Source organism: Stegastes partitus, unplaced genomic scaffold (genome assembly GCF_000690725.1).
Source record: "Stegastes partitus isolate 25-593 unplaced genomic scaffold, Stegastes_partitus-1.0.2 Scaffold363, whole genome shotgun sequence".
NCBI classification, from domain to species: domain Eukaryota; kingdom Metazoa; phylum Chordata; class Actinopteri; family Pomacentridae; genus Stegastes; species Stegastes partitus.
The window spans coordinates 470,843-492,085 of NW_007578094.1; the positions used below are offsets into that span (position 1 = coordinate 470,843).

General features: G+C 44.6%; 1 protein-coding gene across 1 annotated transcript in view; it reads left to right on the top strand.

Annotated features, from left to right (window-relative positions):
- Nucleotides 1-21,243, top strand: part of LOC103359295 (myosin-10) — a 57,870-nt gene that overhangs the window by 9,455 nt on the left and 27,172 nt on the right. The window contains exon 4 of the mRNA XM_008284555.1: nucleotides 20,674-20,701. Coding sequence (XP_008282777.1) covers nucleotides 20,674-20,701 — 28 coding nt within the window. The remainder of the gene's footprint in view (nucleotides 1-20,673; nucleotides 20,702-21,243) is intronic.

A 21,243-nucleotide genomic window follows, 5' to 3' on the forward strand; every position in this document is an offset into this window, starting at 1 on the left:
CAGAGTTTAGCTCACTTGCAGGCAGCGTGGTGTTTGGCTGCATAGCTCAGCAGATTAGTGTGTCAAGACAGTGTGTGAAAGGTCACGAGGTCAGCGAGGATGTGACGTCACCGATCACGTCTGCTGTCATGACGGGGGTCAGGTAGCAGATTAACCACCTGGCAGATTTTCCAGCTGTACCACCGATGATTGGTAATTGCATCGTGATGTGAGGCTGTTCGACACAATCTGTGAGACTGTAAACACCGAGCGCAGGGTTTAGGATCGAAGCGTTAAGTTGCATTGTTCATACTGAGCTTGTTCTCAATATTATTAGCCGTCGGTATGCTTATGTAACGCTTTGGCTCTGCGTGCCGTTATTTCTCCAAACCGCCAACTGATTTGTTTTTAAACCCCTGCAACTTTTTCCAAACACACAGTTCAATTCGATTTGAGTTGCAATTCATATTGATGTCATCGTTTAACCCTTCGAGCCCAGCAGATACATCCAAGTCCCTCAAATCAAAGTATTTATCGCAGCAATTGAATGAAACTGCACAAATGTGTATTTAGAAAAATGCTGTCTGTGCAACATAGCATTGGAAAGAAAGAAAAAAAAATCAAATTTAATCACAACCTGGATGCAGCTCTGCGTTCATCTCCACACCCATTCCTTCATGCATGAGCTCATCAATATGCAAACACCTCGACGCATCAATATCTGTGCAGTGACGAGTTAACGCCGCATCGCAAGAGAAAGAGCAGAACTTTCTAATTATGCTTTTGTACATACCACAGTGATAATGTTATGAAAAGAGATCTAACTTCTGCAAAGTAATATCTCGTCTAGTTTCCTCACCCATTTCCACATTCCTGCTACTCGGCTGAACAAGTCATGAAGTCTTTGGTTTCATAACGTACCGCAAATCAGGACCCACCGCGGAACTTAGCCTTTCTGATGATACGAGTTTGTTTCTCAACCTAGAGCTGATATTACATCCCACCTAGTAGGGAAAATAAACAGAAAGTCATGGATTTGCTTTTCACTGAAATGTTCTTTTTTTCTCCCCCATTTGGCACTGACCACATGTTTTTCCTGATGACTTAGTCTTATAGTATTCCACCATCATCACTCTGATATCACCAGATTTCTGAGGATCTCCCCCACACAATTATAAAAAAATATGTATCTGCTGCCATTATTTTATGGTGAAATACACGTGAAAAACAACAATTTCATGATGGTTTTTTTGCCTTGATGTAAAGGCTGGGCTGCAAGATGGAGCAGTGGTTAGCATCGTTGTCTCGCAGCTAGAAGATTTGCATCCTGGTGAGGACACCCGGGATCTTTCTGCGTGGAGTCTCCATGTTCTCCCCGTGCAGCGTGGGTTCTCTCCGGGTTCTCCGGCTTCCTCCCACAGTCCAGAAACATGCTGAGGTTAATTGGTGATTGTAAATTGTCCGTAGGTGTGAATGTGAGTGTGCTTGGTTGTCTGTCTCTAAGTGTAGCCCTGTGATAGACTGGTTACCTGTCCAGGTGAACCTGCCTTCACCCTGAGTCAGCTGGGATAGACTCCAGCCCCCCATGACCCTAGTGAGGATTAAGCGGTGTAGAGATAATGGATGGTTGGATGGACGATCTGGATAGATGGATTGTTCTGAAACAAATAAGATACGTCAATATCGCTATTGCATTGTAACTAGTCCAAGATAGGAGCTTAGAAATATTGAAATTAGAAGTGAAATTACCCTGAAAATAGGGCTCATAGGGTTAAAACCCAGTGAGAACCCACGTTGCACGGGGAGAACATGGAGATTCCACGCAGAAAGATCCTGGATGTCCTCACCGGGATGCAAACCAGCGACCTTCTTGCTACGAGGCAACGATGCTAACCACCGAACCACCTGCAGCTCACATTGTTAATCAGCTTCACTGAAAAAATACCTGCATCATTATGTAATGCTCTCATGGATACGTGTACGTTTTTTTGTCGTTGTCTCTATTTTGTTTCTGCAGTAAATCGACATATTGCAGCAGCAGAGAGGCACAACAGCCTCTCTCTGTGCTCCAGATAAGAGTAATGCGCTGCAAGTGGCCAGAGTGCGATCTCTAAGCTCCTAATAGTGTGGGTGGTGAGAGGCTCGCCTGCCAGGGCCGATGCTCTGTGACAGAGGGATTTATTGGGAAAGTAGAAGAGAAACAAGGAGGCAGAGAGAGGACAGGTTCAACCAACATCACTCTTCATGTGGTCATTATGTGGGCCTGCTGCGCCGACGCTGTGGATATGTTTCCATCCTGCACACACACTGCATGGCTGGCTCATGGCTCGGGCTACAGCTGTCGCATGCTCAAGTCCTGCAGCAGTTTATGGTGGAACTGGAGCCCATTAAAATGCATCCGCCCTGATAAAAGTTAGACAGTGTTACAGGGTGTTATGTTGGTGGAGCGTTGTGCAACTTGATTTGTTGAAGCCTCCACTAGTCTGCTGGGTGTAAGTTCTGGAAATGTAATTACAAACTAATGACCCACAAGGCGCGGCACGGTGACCCACTCTGGCTAATTGTTTTTGACTCTGTGATGTAGAAGAACCGCTGTGATAAGCAGAACCTTTACCAGACGCTATCGGTGTTTGGACAGCTCTTGCTTTGCCTTTGCTGTGTAGCATCACTGTCAAACCACGAAACAACAGCAGTAGTTTCTCCCTTTTGTTTCTCCTGAATGGTCTTTCACATTTCAGTGATTAACGTCTTTAAATAGCGTATCTGACACAGTTTGGTTTATTTGTCCTGATGTTCTTCAGCCCTGATCTGTCTGGCGGACCTCCACGGCTGCTTCAGGGTTTGTGTGTCTGACTGATGTGCTGTAGCCTCCCTGTCATCACATGCCCTCTGGGTGTTTTCTCACCGCCGCACAGCTGGGACCCTGAACCCTGGACGGGTCAGAACCAAGCTATCGATTTTCAGTTTGGTTCAGAACCTTTTCAGGAGTCTCATGTAGAGATTAGAACAATTAGTACACAACAGAAACAAGAACACCTCTGTTCATTTTCACCTAAATGGTAAATTATTGAACATTTTAACACCTTACAGTTAAACAGTATTTGCTTTTAAGTAAAATTAAAGTTTAGGTTCATTATATTAAGGCCCCACAGTAGGAACTCAATGCAACAATGCAATAATAAATGATTACTGAGATTTAAATTGTGTTTTTTAATACATTATAGGTCCACCTTGACAGAAAGTGCTCTGACTAGTGGTACCATGACTCTTTTTTTTTTTAAACCTCCTGATTACTGCTGCAACTGTGTTTATACATTTTCTGTAGCTGGTTACCATCCATCCTGTATCTCCCTCCATCTCTTTGAAGCCTCACCATCATGTCTGTCAGGCCTTTTCCATGTGGAGCCGTGATGGAGACGTGCAAATAGACACAGCTGTGGGTACAAAACTAAGAACTTTCTGCTTCAGTTTTGCTTTCGTGATCACAGGTTTCCTAACTTGTGTGACAGTAATCGCTCTTTGTTGCACTGAACTTCCACATCGGGGCCTGTGTTTCCAATGTAGTCCTTCTAAAACAGCCTATTTGTTTTTTGAAAGGGATTACATGTATGCTGCACACTGTACATGAGCCCCTTTATTCATTATCTCCTGATCGTTTATTACCTTTTGTACTCTTTTGTCCCACTAACCATGTGTTTGACGCAACTATAGATGCAGATCGAGCCACGAACACACAAAGAATCACGCACGCACTCGCGCCATCCCTTTTATAACTATGCGAGATGTTTGTCTCGATATAGGACACCTCTCTTGTGCCGCCATTCTTTTCCCTGACCCCCTTTTTTCCTTGTTCATTCTTTCGGACCCCTCACAACGGGCAGGGCGAAGCAGCCGGTGGAATGAGGTCACCGCTGTTCCAGCTCCTCACACCACGCTGTGCTAAATTCTACAAGCTGAGTCACCGTCAAGTTGTCGTAGTCGTCCGAGCGGCCCGTTGCCCTCTGCCGGGTTTCTGTGAGCGGGGATGCATCGCCATGGATACCTATGTGCGCGTCATCGCGTGCAACCAAAATAACCTTCCCCGGGGATTTCGAACAGAGGTGTCACTTGAGGAGTGACGGTGTTTCAGCCGGCTGCAGTGCAGGCCTTTTGTTTGTGTTGTTGACTGAGGTTCTGTTTGAGATCGCGACTGGTTCAGGTTGTGTTTTTAGCCATTGAGAGCTCCTACTGTTTTCTAATTGCTTTCTTTCTTCCGTCAGTGAGTAGAGCAGCTGGCGTCTTTCGTTTTCCACCTCTTTCCCTGTTTTGTTTGGTTCTTTTCTTTTCTTTCAACGAGAATGTTCTGGCTCGGAAGACACTAAAGAAAATTCCCCACATCCTTGAAGGCGTTTTGGTCGCCTTTCACTTTACATGAAACCGCAGCGCTGCTGGAAGCTCAGGGGCAGCTCGTCCTTCTCGTCCTTTGATCAGGAAACACGTGAAGACAAGTGTGTTGAACGTCCACCTTCTCATCACTCCTCCACGTCAGGATATGGCCACGGTTGCCATGGTTAGGCCTCTGTTTAACGACAACACTGGGTTCCCGTTTCCCGACCTCTCAGCTAGTCAGACCACAGTTAACGTCCCCGTTATCTCCCCGTTATGCTTTTCTGTTTGCCTGTGCAGCTGTTCTAATTGATTTTTGGTGCCATCTTATCATTTAGTTGTTTGTTTCCCAGGACGACAGATTAGGCAGACTCACGCTCAGGTGACGACGGCGCTGCACATCGCTGTTACGGCAGCTCGGCTTACTTCAGGGCCTTAGCAGGGGATGGAATTACTGGCAAAACTGTGCAGCTTCTGAAGTCTGGAGCAACACAGATGGCAGTGTAGGCACAACATGTTCAATAAAACGACTGTGCAAACAGAAAGGAAAAACCAATGTGTTTGTTGGGTTGTTATTTTCCGACGCTGCTGCTGATCTCAGGTGGGTGGTTGTTAGAAATGCAAGAAGGATGAATCGTAAGGTTTACAGGTGGCATGCCTAGGGTTGTTATCTGTACGTCCTATCTGGATCAGGAAAGTCTGATCTGCAGGTGACTGTAATGCAGCCAGATTGGCCACATCCGTAAATGGTTTTGTTTGCACTGTTGTGACCACGTTTCAGCAAAGGTGTAAATGCAATCTATACAGAGTGACCACATTCTTTAGAAAAAGTACTGAATATATTTGCCTGCTGCTTTTTGCTCAAGCAAGCCCAGATAAACTACAAGTAGTTAGCATGAAGGTCTCCCCTCGTCCCCTCATGGATCAGATGTCAATATCCAAATAATTCTTGACATACAAATCCCAAGTCTAACATAATGTCAGAAACAGATTCCCAAATAACAGAGATGGTGCCGCAGACAGAACTGGATTCTGTGTTTAGTTTCTGCTCTGCATCATGCACCAAATATACTCCAAGATATGAAATATCTATCCTGCAGAGCCCAGAAGGGAATACAGGAGGCAACACAACAGTCAGAGAAGTGGAAAATGTCTTGGAACACAGGGGTGAGAGGGAGGGCTTGTGCCAGGACAGACAGGGGGGAAAGAAGAGGCATGTTGAAGGGGATACTGGGAAGAGGTTGGACGAGGATAAACAAGGGCAGATGCAACACCCCCAGAGACCCAATCTCCAGGATTCGCAGTGAAGATTCAAGAATGAAGAGTCGAGCGGAAAGAAGGCTGAAAAACGAAGGGAGCGAGGCAGAAAGCAAGAGGGGGCAGAAGGGACAGAGTTTATGGGGGAAACAGAGTAGAGGGTACAGGGGAAAGGCAGAGGGGGCGGCCAGCATTGTGCCTCACAATAGGGGCTTTGTGCAGCCTGAAGGGGGCTGGGACCAGGGTGCTGTGTGTGTAGGTGCAGGCAGGGAGGCCTGGAGCTGCACAGTTCTTCCCTGGGAAATGAGGCCGCTTGTTGGGGCAGCGAGGGCCGGAGACGAGGGGCTGGTGAAGGGCACACCCAGGGCCTGAGTGACAAGACAGGTGTGTGTCGGGGACTTTTTCCTGGTCTTCAAAAGGGGCTGTCTATACTCAGTACAGTTCAAGATATATCATTCAGACAAACGCAGGAGGCTGTTTAAACATGCATGAGCGTCCTGCAAACTCATTCTGTCTCGTACACACTCTTACAACACACAGGAGGAGATGCATCTTTAATGACAGGCAGCTGTGGAGTTCATACAGGAGAACATCATATTTCTGTTTTGGGGGTCATGCATCAGTTTTGATTTATGGTTGCAGTTTCCCCCCATTTACTTTTTTCCTGCCTGACCCGGACAGAATGAGAATCAGGAGAGCTGTTGTGCGTCTGTCATCATGCATATGTAAAAGACTTTTCTGAAAATCCTGTTTTAATCAGCATTTCCCTTTACAGTTTGATGGATTGGGTGGAAATCACAAAATACAAGATACCCCCTATCGTGTTTACTTCAAGACACGGCGGCCAAATTTACGAGTGAGTCGGTCCCACAGGTTACGGGTTACGTCTGTTTACTTGAGAGATGATTTAAGGTGGAGCCGCTGTCATGTCGCGCCCTCGTTCTTGGATAGTGTTGTCATGAGAGACACATAGCACCGATGCCAGAACCCGCAGCACAGCAGATTGAGTTACCTGGCCGGTGCTGTGGCTGCCCTCTTTCTGACACCCAGAACAACCCGCTGAAGGCCAGGCAGGAAAAGCCGACTGCTCGATCCACCTCCAACGAGCTACGTTTGCGTATTTATCTGCTATTTCCCCACTGACTCTATTTGTTTTTTCAGTAATTGTTTCACCTGTGCTGCACATCCCAGTTAGTCCTTTTTTTATTTTACATTCAGTGAGCTATTTTATGTGTTGCCTCCAGTTTTATCAGCCATTCTGTGTCACATAGTGATACGGTTTCCTCCCTGCGACCGAACCCCTGCTCCCCCTTGTGTGTCTGGAATTCCTGTGGAGCTGCAGAGCTTAGCGCTGTGATATTAGAGGTGCCAGCACAAACACACACACACACACACACACACACGAAAACTGCCTTGTCCGGTTGGATTATGGCAGGCCTAGCCATCACAAAGAACCACTGTGGACCAAACAAGCCACCCGACGGCCGCCATCTGCAATCGATTACATTGCCAAATTCTTTCTGCCATATCTCCCGCAACTGCTTTCTCTCCCCTTTCATTGGCGCGAGGGCAACACCCAGCAGCACGAGGCTAATTTTACACTCTCTGTAGGCACACTGTTGTGCGGCACTTAGACTCTGTTAGCATAAACAAAGCTGGGCACGTGTAAAAACCTGTAGTGTCCCCTGTCTTTTATGTATTTAGGAAATAACCCCGGGCCTGAAATATGTGTTAAACCTATCAGAGCAGCAACCGTTGAGCGGCGACGTCTGTAATATATATTTAATGTCCATAGGATCGTGAACATGTAGTCGTTTTGGCAGTGAAAAGCAAGATGTGAGTGATGACTTATGGCAGCAGCAAGTAACCGGGGAGTTGTCTATGATGTTTAACAGGAGTTGTTTCAATTTGAAATGGCAATGTGGGGTCCTTCTCCTTTCTCCCACTTTATTTCCATCCTTTCGTTGGAAAGCCTCCAGAGATGATGAGATCCTAATGCAGGAACCACAAATGTCTAAGATTTCTGTATGATGTAGGTTTGGGTTGTAAATAGTCGTGTGGGTCGACTTGGCTCGCACGTAGAAAGGGAGGGAACTTTTTCCTAGAGCCCGATGTTGATGGATTCTTGGTGCCAATGCTTCGAGAGAATAAAATTCTGACATGGAAATATTCTGGAGTTACAATGAATGGGGAAAATAATGGGGTGATTGTTGAATAACTTCCCACCAAACTACAGTCGTGACTCAATAATCCGACCCTTAACAATCCAACACCTTGCTATCTGACAGGTTTTTAGGAAAAACGAACAGAACTCATTAAAAACAGCCTTAACAATTCAGTTGTTACAGCAGCATGAATATGCAGCAAAGGGGGTAAACAAGAGCAAAAAGACAGAATATTAGGGTATAAAATGAAGGTAAAATAAAATAATATAGAAAGAAAAATCTACGAAATTTACAGAACTATACAAGAGAGGTGTGAAAAAATTTGACTTTTTTCATGACTTTTGTCCTCATCACAAATCCACAGATGTCTAATTTGGTTCCTCAGCTGTACAATTTTTCAAACAGCGATGAACATGATTGGCCAGGCTAATAAACAATGGTCTGATTAGCGTTTCACAGCCTGAGAATGGACCCCGTCCTCCTTCACTATTGTGGGAAATGAAAAGGGTTTCTACTATTTTGACGTTGCTGGTCATTTGTTTGGCGTCGTCACTCCGCTCAGCAAACCAAAAAAGTAGATTACATCTCTCTGTTCCCCGTGTAGTCCTCGGCCTGTTTGTTCGTAGCCTTCAGGAGTTTACTCTCTCTTACTCCAAAGCTCTTCTGTGCCTTCTCTTCTTCTGCAGCCTACATAATCTCCAGCTCAGGCCACTTATTGCCAGCGTTAGCCGTCTCACCCCCACCGTCACCAGATGTTAGCGTCCCACTCGCTGACTCCTGACGGGGAAGTTAAGCCAATGAATTTCCACTCCACCGTCAACACACACACACATGTTGTCTCTTTACTGCCATATAGTCGGTACGTATCTTCAGGGCAGCTGAAGTACACTTAATGCAATGGAATGGACATATAGGATTTCAAAGCGCCTTCTAATTAGCCCGGGGATGTTTACCACACCAGTCCAGCACCCCTTCTGGAGAAAGACGTGGGACCTTGTTCTCTTCTCACACTCTCCCTGCAGCTCTATCTGTCTGGAGACCCCTCTTTTTCCCTCCCAGACTTTTCTCATTTCACCCCTGCATCAGAAGCATTTGAAAAATGCGCTTTGTGGGACTTGAAAAGGGAAAGACTCCAAAAGCCCGTCTGAATGCTCTCTGTGGAGCGCAGCTCAGACGGCACAACACGAGCCTTACAAGCCAAACCCGAGCCGAGAGGCCGTAAAGCTGAGAAAATGAATTTAACACGCAACTACCTTCCGTACGTGGGCAGCGCTTTTCTCATGTTTAACCTGCTCGTTGCTCTTTTTTCATAGAGGTTCAAATCCGGCATTAGCACCGATGCAGACAGACTGTCACATTTTCATTGGGCTGAGTCTGTTTTTCTTGGCTCTCGGTGTGAAATCACACTAAAGCGCTTTGCATACGTCAGATTTGATAGGCCTGCTTTAACGTTTTCAATCTACCGTAACTGATAAGTCGTGTTGGATTTTATTGGAGTGACGGCAGAGTCCTTCTGGGTTACATTAACTGGGAATAGCTGCCAAACATCTCAACAACAACTGCTTGTAGACTGTATGAAGTCCGTGTTTCCTTCATACCACAGCAGCTGAGGGCCGTACTTCACCAGCGTAGTCTCTCATTTATTTCTCCAAATACTTTTTTTCTTTTAAGTTAATCAATTAATCAAAGATGTAGTCAGTCAGTTGATTTTAATTCTGGCTGTGCTGCATATTTCTTTCTCTCCCCTGACGTACTATCAGATCATCTGCTTTCATTATAAACACAAAAACGCCAAAATTCAAACTGGTTTACTGGTCAGCGCTTTGTTGAGATCTCATCGCTCCATCCTGTTATGACTACCAACAGGCAGAATGTGTTCTGTCTGACTTAAAATTGATTTTCTAAACGTTTCTGCAGGTTCAGATTCATTTCCTCGCCGCCGCTGCTGTTATGCTATAGTAACGCTACACGGCGCGCTATCTCCCGCTGTTATTCTGTGGTTTTATATTTTCTGTTAACAGCCCGATATCAGTGAGAAAACAGCCTAAGCTAACATGACAGGCTGTTGTTACAGTCTGTAGATCGTCTCAGGTGTTTACCAAAATACACATGAGCTGCGTATTACCACAGCGATGAGGCGAACACACGTCGTAATCGTTTTCAGTTGTAGGTCGAGTGCTTCGATTCTGCGGATGTCGGCGTGACGCTGGTTGTCCTTTTGAGTATTTTTCTGCTCAAGCATCTGAAAAATGTGGTAATTTCTTATTGTTATCATCGACATCGTAGCACAGCAGTGACGTTACAATTAGATGATGATGTTTAGATGACTGTCTCTATTTCGAGAGAGGATGAGTGTTAACATTTTATTAACCCAGTGCAGTCAGTGTCGAGCGTATTGAGACGGCACGCTTTGAAGCTGAAGGTGTAAATGGTGATGAAGGCTTCTCGTCATCCTCCGTGTGTGTCGGATCTGTCACTGCCCTCACACACTCTCCCAGGTGGTCCCTCACACTGCTGCTGCCGTTTCCGGGAGGGTGGGGACATTCCTCATCAGCGTCTATTTCTGTCTGTGATCTCAGCTGCCAACTGTCGCCGCTGAATCAGAAGCGCCGAGAACATCCTTCAGGTTTCATCCGCACGCATGTCGACGGGCGACGCGGCAATATTTATAGCTGGAAAGTTCCTATTTTGGTAGCGTTTGTCCCTCTTTACATCATCGCGTTATCGCTATCTGCTCCCTTCCCACCACAGCCCTGTTCCCCTCGCTCCACTCCTCCTGGGAAGTATTCACTCGTGCCAGATGCACAAGGGAACATCCTGTCGCTATCTGTGGGGTTTATGGCATTCTCCACCCATTTGTTCATGTGGTGTGAAAACGACACGTCTCACCTACATGTTCGACATTTTGTTGGCACCTTAAGGAGACCGTCTTATTATCTGTGCTCGATGATGAAACACATAAGCTGATAACTGTAAAAATCAGGAATAACCTCCCAGTTTCCCTTTGATGTCGCCTCCGTTGGCTCGCCAGCTGCTGAAAACAGCCACACCCAATTGGCTCCGGTGCTGGAAGCGAGGGAACCCAGGGGCATCCAAATACCAGCACACACACACACACACACACACACACACACACACACATAGGGGCAGGCAGCTCTGTGGGGCTGTTTGGCTGTTTGTCCTTCTGTCCGTCTGAGCTGGCAGCTGGTTCAACAGCCCCACAGTGAGTAACGCCATCGTGCTGTTGAGTCACACAAACGGCCAAATGTAAAGAACCGTACATGGTTGTAACTCCGGTGATAAAGGTGAACCGAAATACAGTCGCGACTCGATAATCTGACCCTTAACAATCCTAAACCTTGCTATCCGACATAGATGAAGGTTTTACATTTAATGTCGGATTATCGAGTCACGACTACATCTTTAATTACTCCACATTTTCCCACCTTAACTGATATTCTAACAGTTTGTTTTCATTAAACCCTCAATGCTGAGTTTGGTATAAACTGCAATTTTTGCACAAATTAAAAACTTTTTTTTTTTTTTTTAACTTTGTCACTGCTGTAATGTTAGTTTTGGTTGTATTTTTTAGCCAGTCCACTTTATTTATTTATTTATTTTAGCTCTGCCTTTTTTCTGCTCTTGAACAACGCTGTCAATTAGAATATTTATCTCTTCAAATATTGCTTGTGGAGATGATGACAAGGAATGCTTTTCTGCCGCCAGTCCGATCCCAGTTTCCTCGATGATACGCCCTTCAGTTATTGTAGATTAGTTCTAGTACTGGGTGAAACTGAAGCTACCAGAGAGGGCGGACAGTTTCGGGTTAGCGCTACACATTATGGGCTTCCTAGTGAGGCGACACTACGACGAAGTCTTTAGTGATGATTAATGACCTCGTGCCCTTGCACAGGTGTTAAATCCAGCCGGGATTAATCAGAATGGCGTTCCTGTACTCCAGCGGCATGCGTATAACAGCTGCCTTCACAGGTCGTGTCCGGTGTCCAACAGCAGTTCTAGCACAGGACAAACGTCCAGTGTGCTGAATTTGTAAGTTAAACTAATGAGACGTGTGTGGATGTAAACAAAGGACAAGGATGGCGACGCGCAGTGGTACATCGGCTTCTTGAGCTCCCAGTATGAAGCCTTACACTTTATCTAGATACATGCAATATTTTAACCAACCAAGTGCAATATTACAGTCTACCTCGCCGCTACACAGATGTTCAGCACTAAACACAACTACTTCTGGCTTCCTACTCTGTATTTTTACTCATATTTTGCTCTTGTTTTTAATTGTACTTATTATTTATTAGGCCTTTTCTTTTTAAAAAACGGGACCTGAGTACTAATTTCGTACCACAAACACGTGAATGTGAGTTGGCAGGACAAATAAAGTTCCTTGAACCCTTGATCAAGCTAAAGCTGGATGAGTTAAAAGTCACTTTGATTGATCAGGATCAAGACATCCCGAGTAACAGTACTGCATTTTGAAGATTACTTTTTTAATTGAAGTTGCCAAATAATTTCTGAGGATTCACAGATTACCTGAGACACTTAATTATCTGTCTTTGGGAAGTTTAGATGGTGCTTTGGAGATTTTGATTACACCATCATTGTTTTCTTTGCTTGGGCTCGAGGTCTAGATGTTTTTCTAACAGACGCCTGCCTTCGTCTTCCCTCTGTCCCACACCATCCGTTACATAAACCGACTGTTTGCATCACCTCAGTCGCCACTGGAGGATTTATCTGTTTATTTATCTCATCCGAGCTGCTGTTGAGGATGCAGCCTGTTATTCCTCCACTTCAATGTGTTTAACTTGTGTCTCATAATTGTTGGAAAGCTTCCGAGTGGCAGTTACACACTGCAGGTACCCACAGACCACAACACTTCCCAGATCACGCCGACTGTTTGCTCCTTCCACTGTCTGGGAATGTGAATGAGCTCCGTCTCGCTCACACATATCTACGCACCAGCATCCGGCGTTCAGCAGCTCTGGATCCTGTCCTGCCTTCATGTGTAATCAGGCCAACATTTATTTTTATGTTATTATCTTTGCAGCAACATAATTGTTGTATTCTCCTGCGACTGGGGGAGCTGTGTGAACATGTGAGCTTGTGTAATCCTTTATGAGAGAGAGCGAGCTCGCCGGCCATCGCTCAGGATTTCTCTTGCGTGTGAAGTGGTTGCCATGACGCTCGATTTTTCACTGCGTGCAGTTTTACGACTTCTTCTTTTTACGAAGCCAGTTGGGAGAGCTCGAGCTTCGGTGTGGAAAAGACGTGTTGCAAAATCACGCCGTTAAGCCAGCTTCCATTTAAGACAGTTTTAGTAGCAGAAAGTTGTTTTTTTTTTCTTTTAATTCAAACAGTTGTGTTGAGACGACTCTTTGACTCTTTCCAGGGTAATTTAAAGTATGAGATTAGAACGATGGATTGTTTGATAGCTGGCTAATTGACGAAAACAGTTTGCAACCATTACGAGTGGGGGTTAGACTTTGGCTCGCGTTGAACTGGAGCCATATTGCTGAGGACCACTGACAACAAATGGACGTAATTATGAGAATGTTTTTGCACACTGAGGTCTGATTTCATCTCGTTTTTTGGCGGCTGCGGTTACGAGACCTCAAACCTTTTCGACCTACAGTTAAAGTGAGAAATTTAGTTCACCCCTTTGAGGTAGGGGAGACCGAGGATGATAGCAACACTTTTTGTTTGAGCAAGTGTGACTCAGTGGTTCTTTGTGCTTGAAATCTCAAATTCTGACATGTGGTTCCCATATTTATCTGCTATAAATGACATACACTTGGACTTCTACGACACCATCACAGATTATGTAAATTAATGTCAAATACAAAGAGGTATGTTGTTACAACCTACCCCAGCAACACTACCTGAGGATGGATGTGACAATTACATTATTATGCTTAAAAGGAGAATAATAAAGAAGGAATCATAAACTTGTAAGACTATAAAAATAATGATAATAAAATAAATACAAAGTATAAGTTAAATACAATGAAAATAAATATAATAAAATAAAATAAATAGACATAAAATAAAGAATAGTAAACTGGTGTGTGTTGTGTAGCCTGAAACAGGTTAATGTGAAAAAGCATTTGGAGATCTGTGGAACAATCAACAAATCACTTTTGAACAGGAGACCAACGTGTAAAGAACAGTTAGAACCCTCTCCATGTCAGGCAGCCATCAAAAAGCTAAATGTTTTTAGCATTTAGCTTCAAAGCTAGCACTAATGCAACACATCAAATTAAACTAGAGAAACCACTGTTTGAGCTTATGTCAGTGAAACTATTTTATCTGCAACAAAATGGACAGAATGCAAAAAATATTCGTGATGAAAATTTTTACTTTCGTTTTTGGCTCCAGAACAGACAGGTTTCAACTCAGAGACATGAGGCTTCACCAGTGAGCTCAGTTTGTAAGTGGGCATGGACTGTATTGACGGCATCCCCACAGCTCGTTTCTGACTAGTTACAACCATCCCCGGTCTCCCCGAATCAATGTCGACTTGAAATAAAAGTGCCATTGTTTTTCTGTGCTTTTATCACTTTACTGATGATCGTAGTGTTTTTAGGCTGCAGACCTTTATTTTGTCCACATGTTCCAAGTAATGTTAATGCAGAGTTTAGAGAAAATTTGCTATTTACTAAGATCAGAGGCTCGAGGTATTAGTTTACAGTGGGTTAAATGTACGATAACTGAACTGTAAGCTGAGTTAGAGAGGTGCTGCGGCTGTACGAGGTTAAACTAGGTTGATTATTGGGGGTTATGGTAATGATTGGGCCTTTTGTGGAGACGCAGAGCGAGAGAGAGCGAGGAGGGGGAATGCTCTGGAATGTGAAGAATGAGGGTTTGTTTAATCCTCACGGGGGATAAATTATTAGCAGCAAAAGGAACCCTGCGGTGCAAAACAGGCCCATCTCCGACCACTGGAGCCGGGAGTGACGTTTGTACGCTCGTGGGACAGACTGTGGGCAGACGTTTAGACCGATTTGATGTAGCTGTGTGACAGTAAAGATTGAACATAAATGCTTTCTTAAAGTTTACAACAACCTCAGGAAATAAGTGTCACACAAATATTGTTTCTGCACCAGTGTGCTCTCTAGCTTCTAGTGTTTCCCCACTCAGTGAACTGTGTTGTGTCACTGCAGCCGTCCTGATTGGCCTTTAAACAGAGGCCAGGCTGTGGTCTAACCTACAACTTGATGCATGAGTGACCTAACGTATTTCCATCTCACATTAACGTCGCCCGGATGATTGGCTGTGAGTTGTTGTGGAGGAAATAAGTAAAGCGGCTAAAAAGCTGCGCTGATGAGGTGATCAAATTAAAAACACATGTTGCTTGTAAAAATGTGATTTTTGGTCTCCGGTAAGGTCCCGCTCTGTAGCCGTGTGAGTAATCTGGCTTTGCGCTATTCATGTGGGGAAAAGGGGGAAATGAGAGCAACCAAGGGAAAGGGGAAGCACAAAGGGGGCGAAGATTTAGGGAGGCAGTAATGAGCTACTGGAAGGGAAGAGCACGTTCGGTTTGATTGGTCCACCTACGCCCAGCCAGCATGGCATCCTGGGTAAATATGACCCAGCAGTTAGTTGCTGTGGTGATATAGGAAGCAGCAGCTGCCAAGAGGCCCGCTGTGGCGGCGAGGGCCAGATAGATGCATGCAGCACGGATCGCATTGTGCAGCTTGAGGTGAATTTTACAAAACAAATCCACCACAGAAAGTTTTACCAGACGAGCAAGACAGCACACGTTTAACTGAAAACTATAGTTTACACATTGTTGGTCTGAATATTAGCTTCAACACTTACATGCAAGATGCTGCACCCAAAGCTAACACGGTGTATTTTCCTCTGTGTTGGCACCAGAATATCCTCCAGCCTTTAAAGAGCGACACTACTCTGATTGCTCTCCATGTGCAGTTTGATAGTAGAGGAGGTTTTTTACAAAAGCTGTGGCAACTAAAGGCAATATCTACTTTATTTTGTTGTCAAGGGGGATGCAAGATTAAAGGAATGATTGGCAATCAGAAAAAAAGCTGAGAGGTGTTGGATAGCCACAGAAGAAGGTTAAATGGGAGGTTGCAGGAAGGAGGTGGAAGACGGATAAATAGATGTCTGATGAGCAGAGAATGAAGTGACTGAGAATCAAGTCCAGGTGTGTGCATCTGTGTTTATGTGCCTTCCTTTTACTTAATAACAAATAAAATGACTTTCTTCTTTTGCTATTGTCTTCCCATCAGCCAGGACTGATAGGTAGCTTGTGTACAAACACACTCACACATCTCAACTCCACTGTCACTGGTTAATGTCATTCATCACTTCTTAAATAGTTCAAAACAGGTGGCAAGGGGCGTCCAGGTAGCTCAACAGGTTGGGCGGGTGACCCATGTGCAGGGGCTCTAGTCCCCCGACGCAGCGGCCGTGGTTCAATTCCAGCCAGCTGCATGTCCTTTCCCCAATCTTCTCCCAATATTTCTCTTTCACTGTCCTGTACATTAAAGGCAGAAAAGCTACTTTCTTCCCTTCCAGACACATCTGTCACATGGCATTTATTAGGACACCAGCCCAACCCTTGAGGTAACTGTTTGGGTATTTGGGATGACTCTAGCTGAAGGTAGTTGTTGGCCACTAACGGTGCATCTTTTAAATTTCAAGTTAAAATTGGTACCAGGTTGGTTTACTCATCCTTTGCAGATTGCAGTCAGGTGCTGATGTCAGAGGCATGAGGTCACACATGCAGGCCGTCTCCGTGTACGGTCGTGTGAAACCGAGCCGATTGTTCGGTTTTGATATTCGCGATAGGTTACGCAGTGTTGCGTGCCTCGGTCCGGTGGGACTTCTGGTGCTAAAAACAACAATATTAGGTACATGTGATAAGCATCAGGTCTGTGTAGAACTGGCAGGAAGAGTAATCACACTGTGACCCACGTTTTAAAGAGCCATCATCAGGGGAAATGAGGGCAGTTATGAGCAGCTCATTCATCAGTCACACTGCTGAGGTAGCTGCAAGGGTGCATACGTTTGTTTTATTTTAGTTTTTTGATGCATATTTTTATCTGATCTACACTCCCATACATCTGAATATATGTATTTAAAATCAGAGAAAGCATGGAAATCAGGCAACCTCATCAAGGCAATTAATGTTTTTGTGCATGAACAATTCACTTCAGCTCTATTCAGTCTCATTTATTTTGTGCCAAATCACAGCATAAGTAACCTCAGGACACCGCATGGTGTGATCAAGACGTTGTGATTAAGCAGCACTTGGCAGCAGTCCCTATTATCAGGAAAAAGACCTGATAAAGTGGAAAACATGAAAAGTGAGAACAAAAAATAAGCACTGGGCAGTTTGGTTCGGTCATTGACCATAAAGCACAAACTATGGGAGAGAGACGGCACAAAGGTGTATAGAATACAGATGCATGGTAAAAAAAAAAGAAAGAGGAGAGGTAGTCAGTGCATCATTAATTCTGTAATGAAGCTCATGAAGTTGTTCCTACTGAGAGATAAAGGAAAGCTAAGCTGCACTGAGCCGCGACTCCTCGTCATGCTCAGAATAATACACAGTCCTGGCTTTAGAGTTTTTATATGTTATCAGATAGCTTTCCAGGATTGGTGTAATTCTTGTAAATTAGTCCAATGCCAACTTTATTAATCCACATTGAATTATCCCATTTGTTTGTTCTGTTGATGTGGTCAGTCCTAAATTTGATTAGGCTCTTATGAATGGTTCCCTTAGTGTTCGTTTTTAAATGGATCCAGTTTAGGTGGTGAGCGAGCGGACGCCGTCTCTGTGGGGCTTTGTGAGTTTTGAGAGGGCGGCGGCTTTCAGAGAACCACATTGGACTGGTCTCACCTCTGGATTGTCATGTTGAAGGATTTCAATCGTCACCGGTTCACGTCCCAGTGAGGACACCCGGGATCTTTCTGCGTGGAGTCTCCATGTTCTCCCCGTGCAGCGTGGGTTCTCTCCGGGTTCTCCGACTTCCTCCCACAGTCCAGAAACATGCTGAGGTTAATTGGTGACTGTAAATTGTCCGTAGGTGTGAATGTGAGTGTGCTTGGTTGTCTGTCTCTAAGTGTAGCCCTGTGATAGACTGGTTACCTGTCCAGGTGAACCTGCCTTCACCCTGAGTCAGCTGGGATAGACTCCAGCCCCCCATGACCCTAGTGAGGATTAAGGTGTAGAGATGATGGATGGATGGATATTTCTAGATATGAGAAACGAACGCCACCTATCCGACGAACTTTACAGGTTTTCCCTTTAACTTGAATAACAGTCTTATTGTATTTACAAAAGGTCTCTTCTTTGGTGAGAGATAACACCTTGAAGACTGTCTGAGCCGAGAACTGACCTCCATCAGCGAGGTGTGAATACATCTATGTGGCAAGCCCTCGAAGCTGAACTCTCCGTCTCTCCAGAGTGGATGACTATTAGGAGGACTGCTATTATTATCCTCTGAGCTTCCAGCTAATCATCATCATCTCTTTCTGAGCTGACTTTATTCTGACATCAAGGAGGAAGTGCTCACTTAAGTTTCTTTAACTCTTGAGGAGGTAAATGTCTTCAAACATGGCTTCAGCTGTAATCTTTAAGCAACTAATAGACACCGTATGACGTCTAGCAACAAAACCTGCTCTTGTTCCCGTCGTAGTGCAGCGTTGTGTTTGTGTGGTTGTCTTCCTTTTACTTTTATAAGTTTAGGATGTGTTCCCAAATTTGTCTTTTTCAGGAAATGAAAAATCTCCTTCCTTCCTACCACAGGAATGTCAGGAACTACTGAGGGACTGCTTGAGTTTTCAAATTAGTGGCACAGAAGATCCTTTTAAAATGATAATTAAATCTGTTTGTTGTCTGCTGTTCGTTAAGGATGATGCAAAGTTCCTCGATGAACTTCTCCATGAAACCAAAATAAAAGAAGCGGTCTCACTTCAAAGAGCCCCTCTGCACACATGTGTACACAGCGTTGTACCTGCAGGCCGGACATACCGTCCACTGCAGCTGCTCCTCTTCTCGCTCCACATGTTTTTAGCCTCTGGCCTTTGTTGCTGACACATGTGATGACATCATTTCGTCCATGTCTGCTGAAGGACGAGGTGGTGATGTCAGGCTTCATTCTTCACATAGCAGCAGGAGAGGTTTGCAGATCAGGAGGGTGGGTTTCAGTGAACGGCTACTGCAAGACATCCTCACGTATGAGTGTGAATGAAGGTGATGTATGGGGAGATCTGGTTCAGCGAGCAGCTTTGTGTGTTTATAGTTGTACCTAAAGTGTCGAGGAAATGTTGAGGTGAATTAAAGCTTGTGATAATGGAAATGACAACAGCAGCTACTGTTCACAGAATACCATACATCCATAACATTAAAACCACCTGCCTGACATTGTGTACGTTCCCCTCATGCTGCCAAAACACCTCTGAATGGTTCGGTCAAGGATCTCTGAGATGTCTGGCCAGAGATGTTGGCAGTGGATTTTTTGGGTCCTGTGGATCAAGCGTCGTTCTGGCACATCCCATAGATGCTTGATCTGATTGGGATCTGGGGAGTTTGGAGGCCAGTTGACCACCTCTGGGCTGGTTGTCATGCTCTTCAAGCTGTTCCTGAGTAGTTTTTGCAGTGTAACAGGGGGAGGCCATTGCTAGAGGACCGTGCTCGGTGTGAAACAGTATTTCGGTAGGTGGTACGTGTCAAAGTATGAATGTCCAAGGTTTCCAAGCAGAACATTGTATTTTAACAATGTCATCAATGGCATTCACGTCATTTTTTCAGTGGTTTTAATGTTGTGGCTGATCCTGTCCAGGCTTAGTTGTAAATTGCATTTATATCCATTCCCATTTTTGGATGTTTGTTTTTCTTTTTAAAATGTTTCCTCATTTTTTGATCTCATGAGGTAAATTGTGCTCGTTGGCCTTCAGTCCAGTAAGTTTCAGGGTGTCTGTAGCCTGCAGTTGCAAGAGATATGTATAAAACTTAGCTAATTAATTAAATTCAGCTCTTACATTAGACACTTAGATAGTTGAGAAGTTAAAATAGTTTTATTGAAGAAGTGAATAAATATAGAGAAAATAGATTTTTGAAAATAATGAACAAACAGTCAGTTGCTGTAAAACTTATGCACAAGTTGTTGTTAGCTAACTGAAATGTATAAATCATTGAATTAGTTCATTAAAGTGGCAAAAAGATAAACGGGTGAAATGTTTGCAAACTTGAAACCCAACTCAACACAAGCAGCGTGGACACCGACAGTTCAGCTGCATGACAGAAAAACTTTCACAACATTCACATGTATGAATTTTACGAACCCTTTCTGAGAACATATTTAGATGCTAACGTGTTCTCTTTGAACGTGTAACAAACCACTTATTCTAACCGCTGAATTAGGTCATGCTCCGATTGTGGCACCATGAGAAATAGTCTGGAGTTCCTGTTAGACGACAAACGTGTCAGCTCCCTGCTGGTCCTGGTCTTTGTAGTCCTCCGTAGTGAGCTGGAGGACCTTCAAAGTTGAGAGGTCACCTACTCCATTGAGCATTGCTAATCCTATCATCTGGACTTTGGTCTGAATTCCTCTGCGATGAAAGGTAGAGGAGCTTTGGTTACCAGTCTGGGATTCAGTTTATGGCCGTTGCACAGCGTGACTTTGGATGCTCACTTGGTTAATGTGACTTTGGTAACAACAGAGCCGTGTTTAACTGCAACCCATCAGCAAAAAAAGAATACCAGTTGTGTTGCTGTATGTTTACGGTCTTTTCCAATATACCTGCTGATTGTATTGACCCCATAAAGGCCATCTTTGTAATGACTCTAGCTGGAACAATGGGAAGAATCAGGGGCGGAAAGATGACAAGATGCTGACTGTGTTTTTCTGTTTTGTCTGTACAGATCGTGAGGACCAATCAATCCTTTGCACGTGAGTATTGCAACCCTTTACTCTCTCTAATCCCTTCCCTCCTCTCCTCTTGAGGTGATTTCTCTGTTAGGACACATGGTGGTTCTAGTGATAAAGCAGCTTAATAGACTGGAAAATGAAAGTGTCCGGACATGAAGACTATATAGCCTCACCTTAATAGGGCTGTCGTGTATATAAATGCATAGCCTCACTTCTCCGTCCTTGAAAAGCTTCCAGTTGTAATCAGAGTACTTTATAAGGGTTGTAACTTTCCCAGTTGTTTTTTTGCCTCTGTACCCCCTTTTTACCATCTCCCTCTCTCGTCCTGACTCACTCGGCCAGCTCCTCATTATCCCGCTGTGTTTTATTTAAAGACCGGTTTCAAATAGCTTTTTTTGCGGATGCCGGGCTTATGCGGCCGCTCTACCCAGCACGGAGGGAGTTATGAGTGCGGTTTGGTGGCCTGCTTCATCCTCTATGGCAGAGAGTAATTAAGTGCCACTTCTGCTTCGGCGTGGCTTGGGTTGGAGAGGACTGGTTGCATAATCTGTCCTCAAATCTGA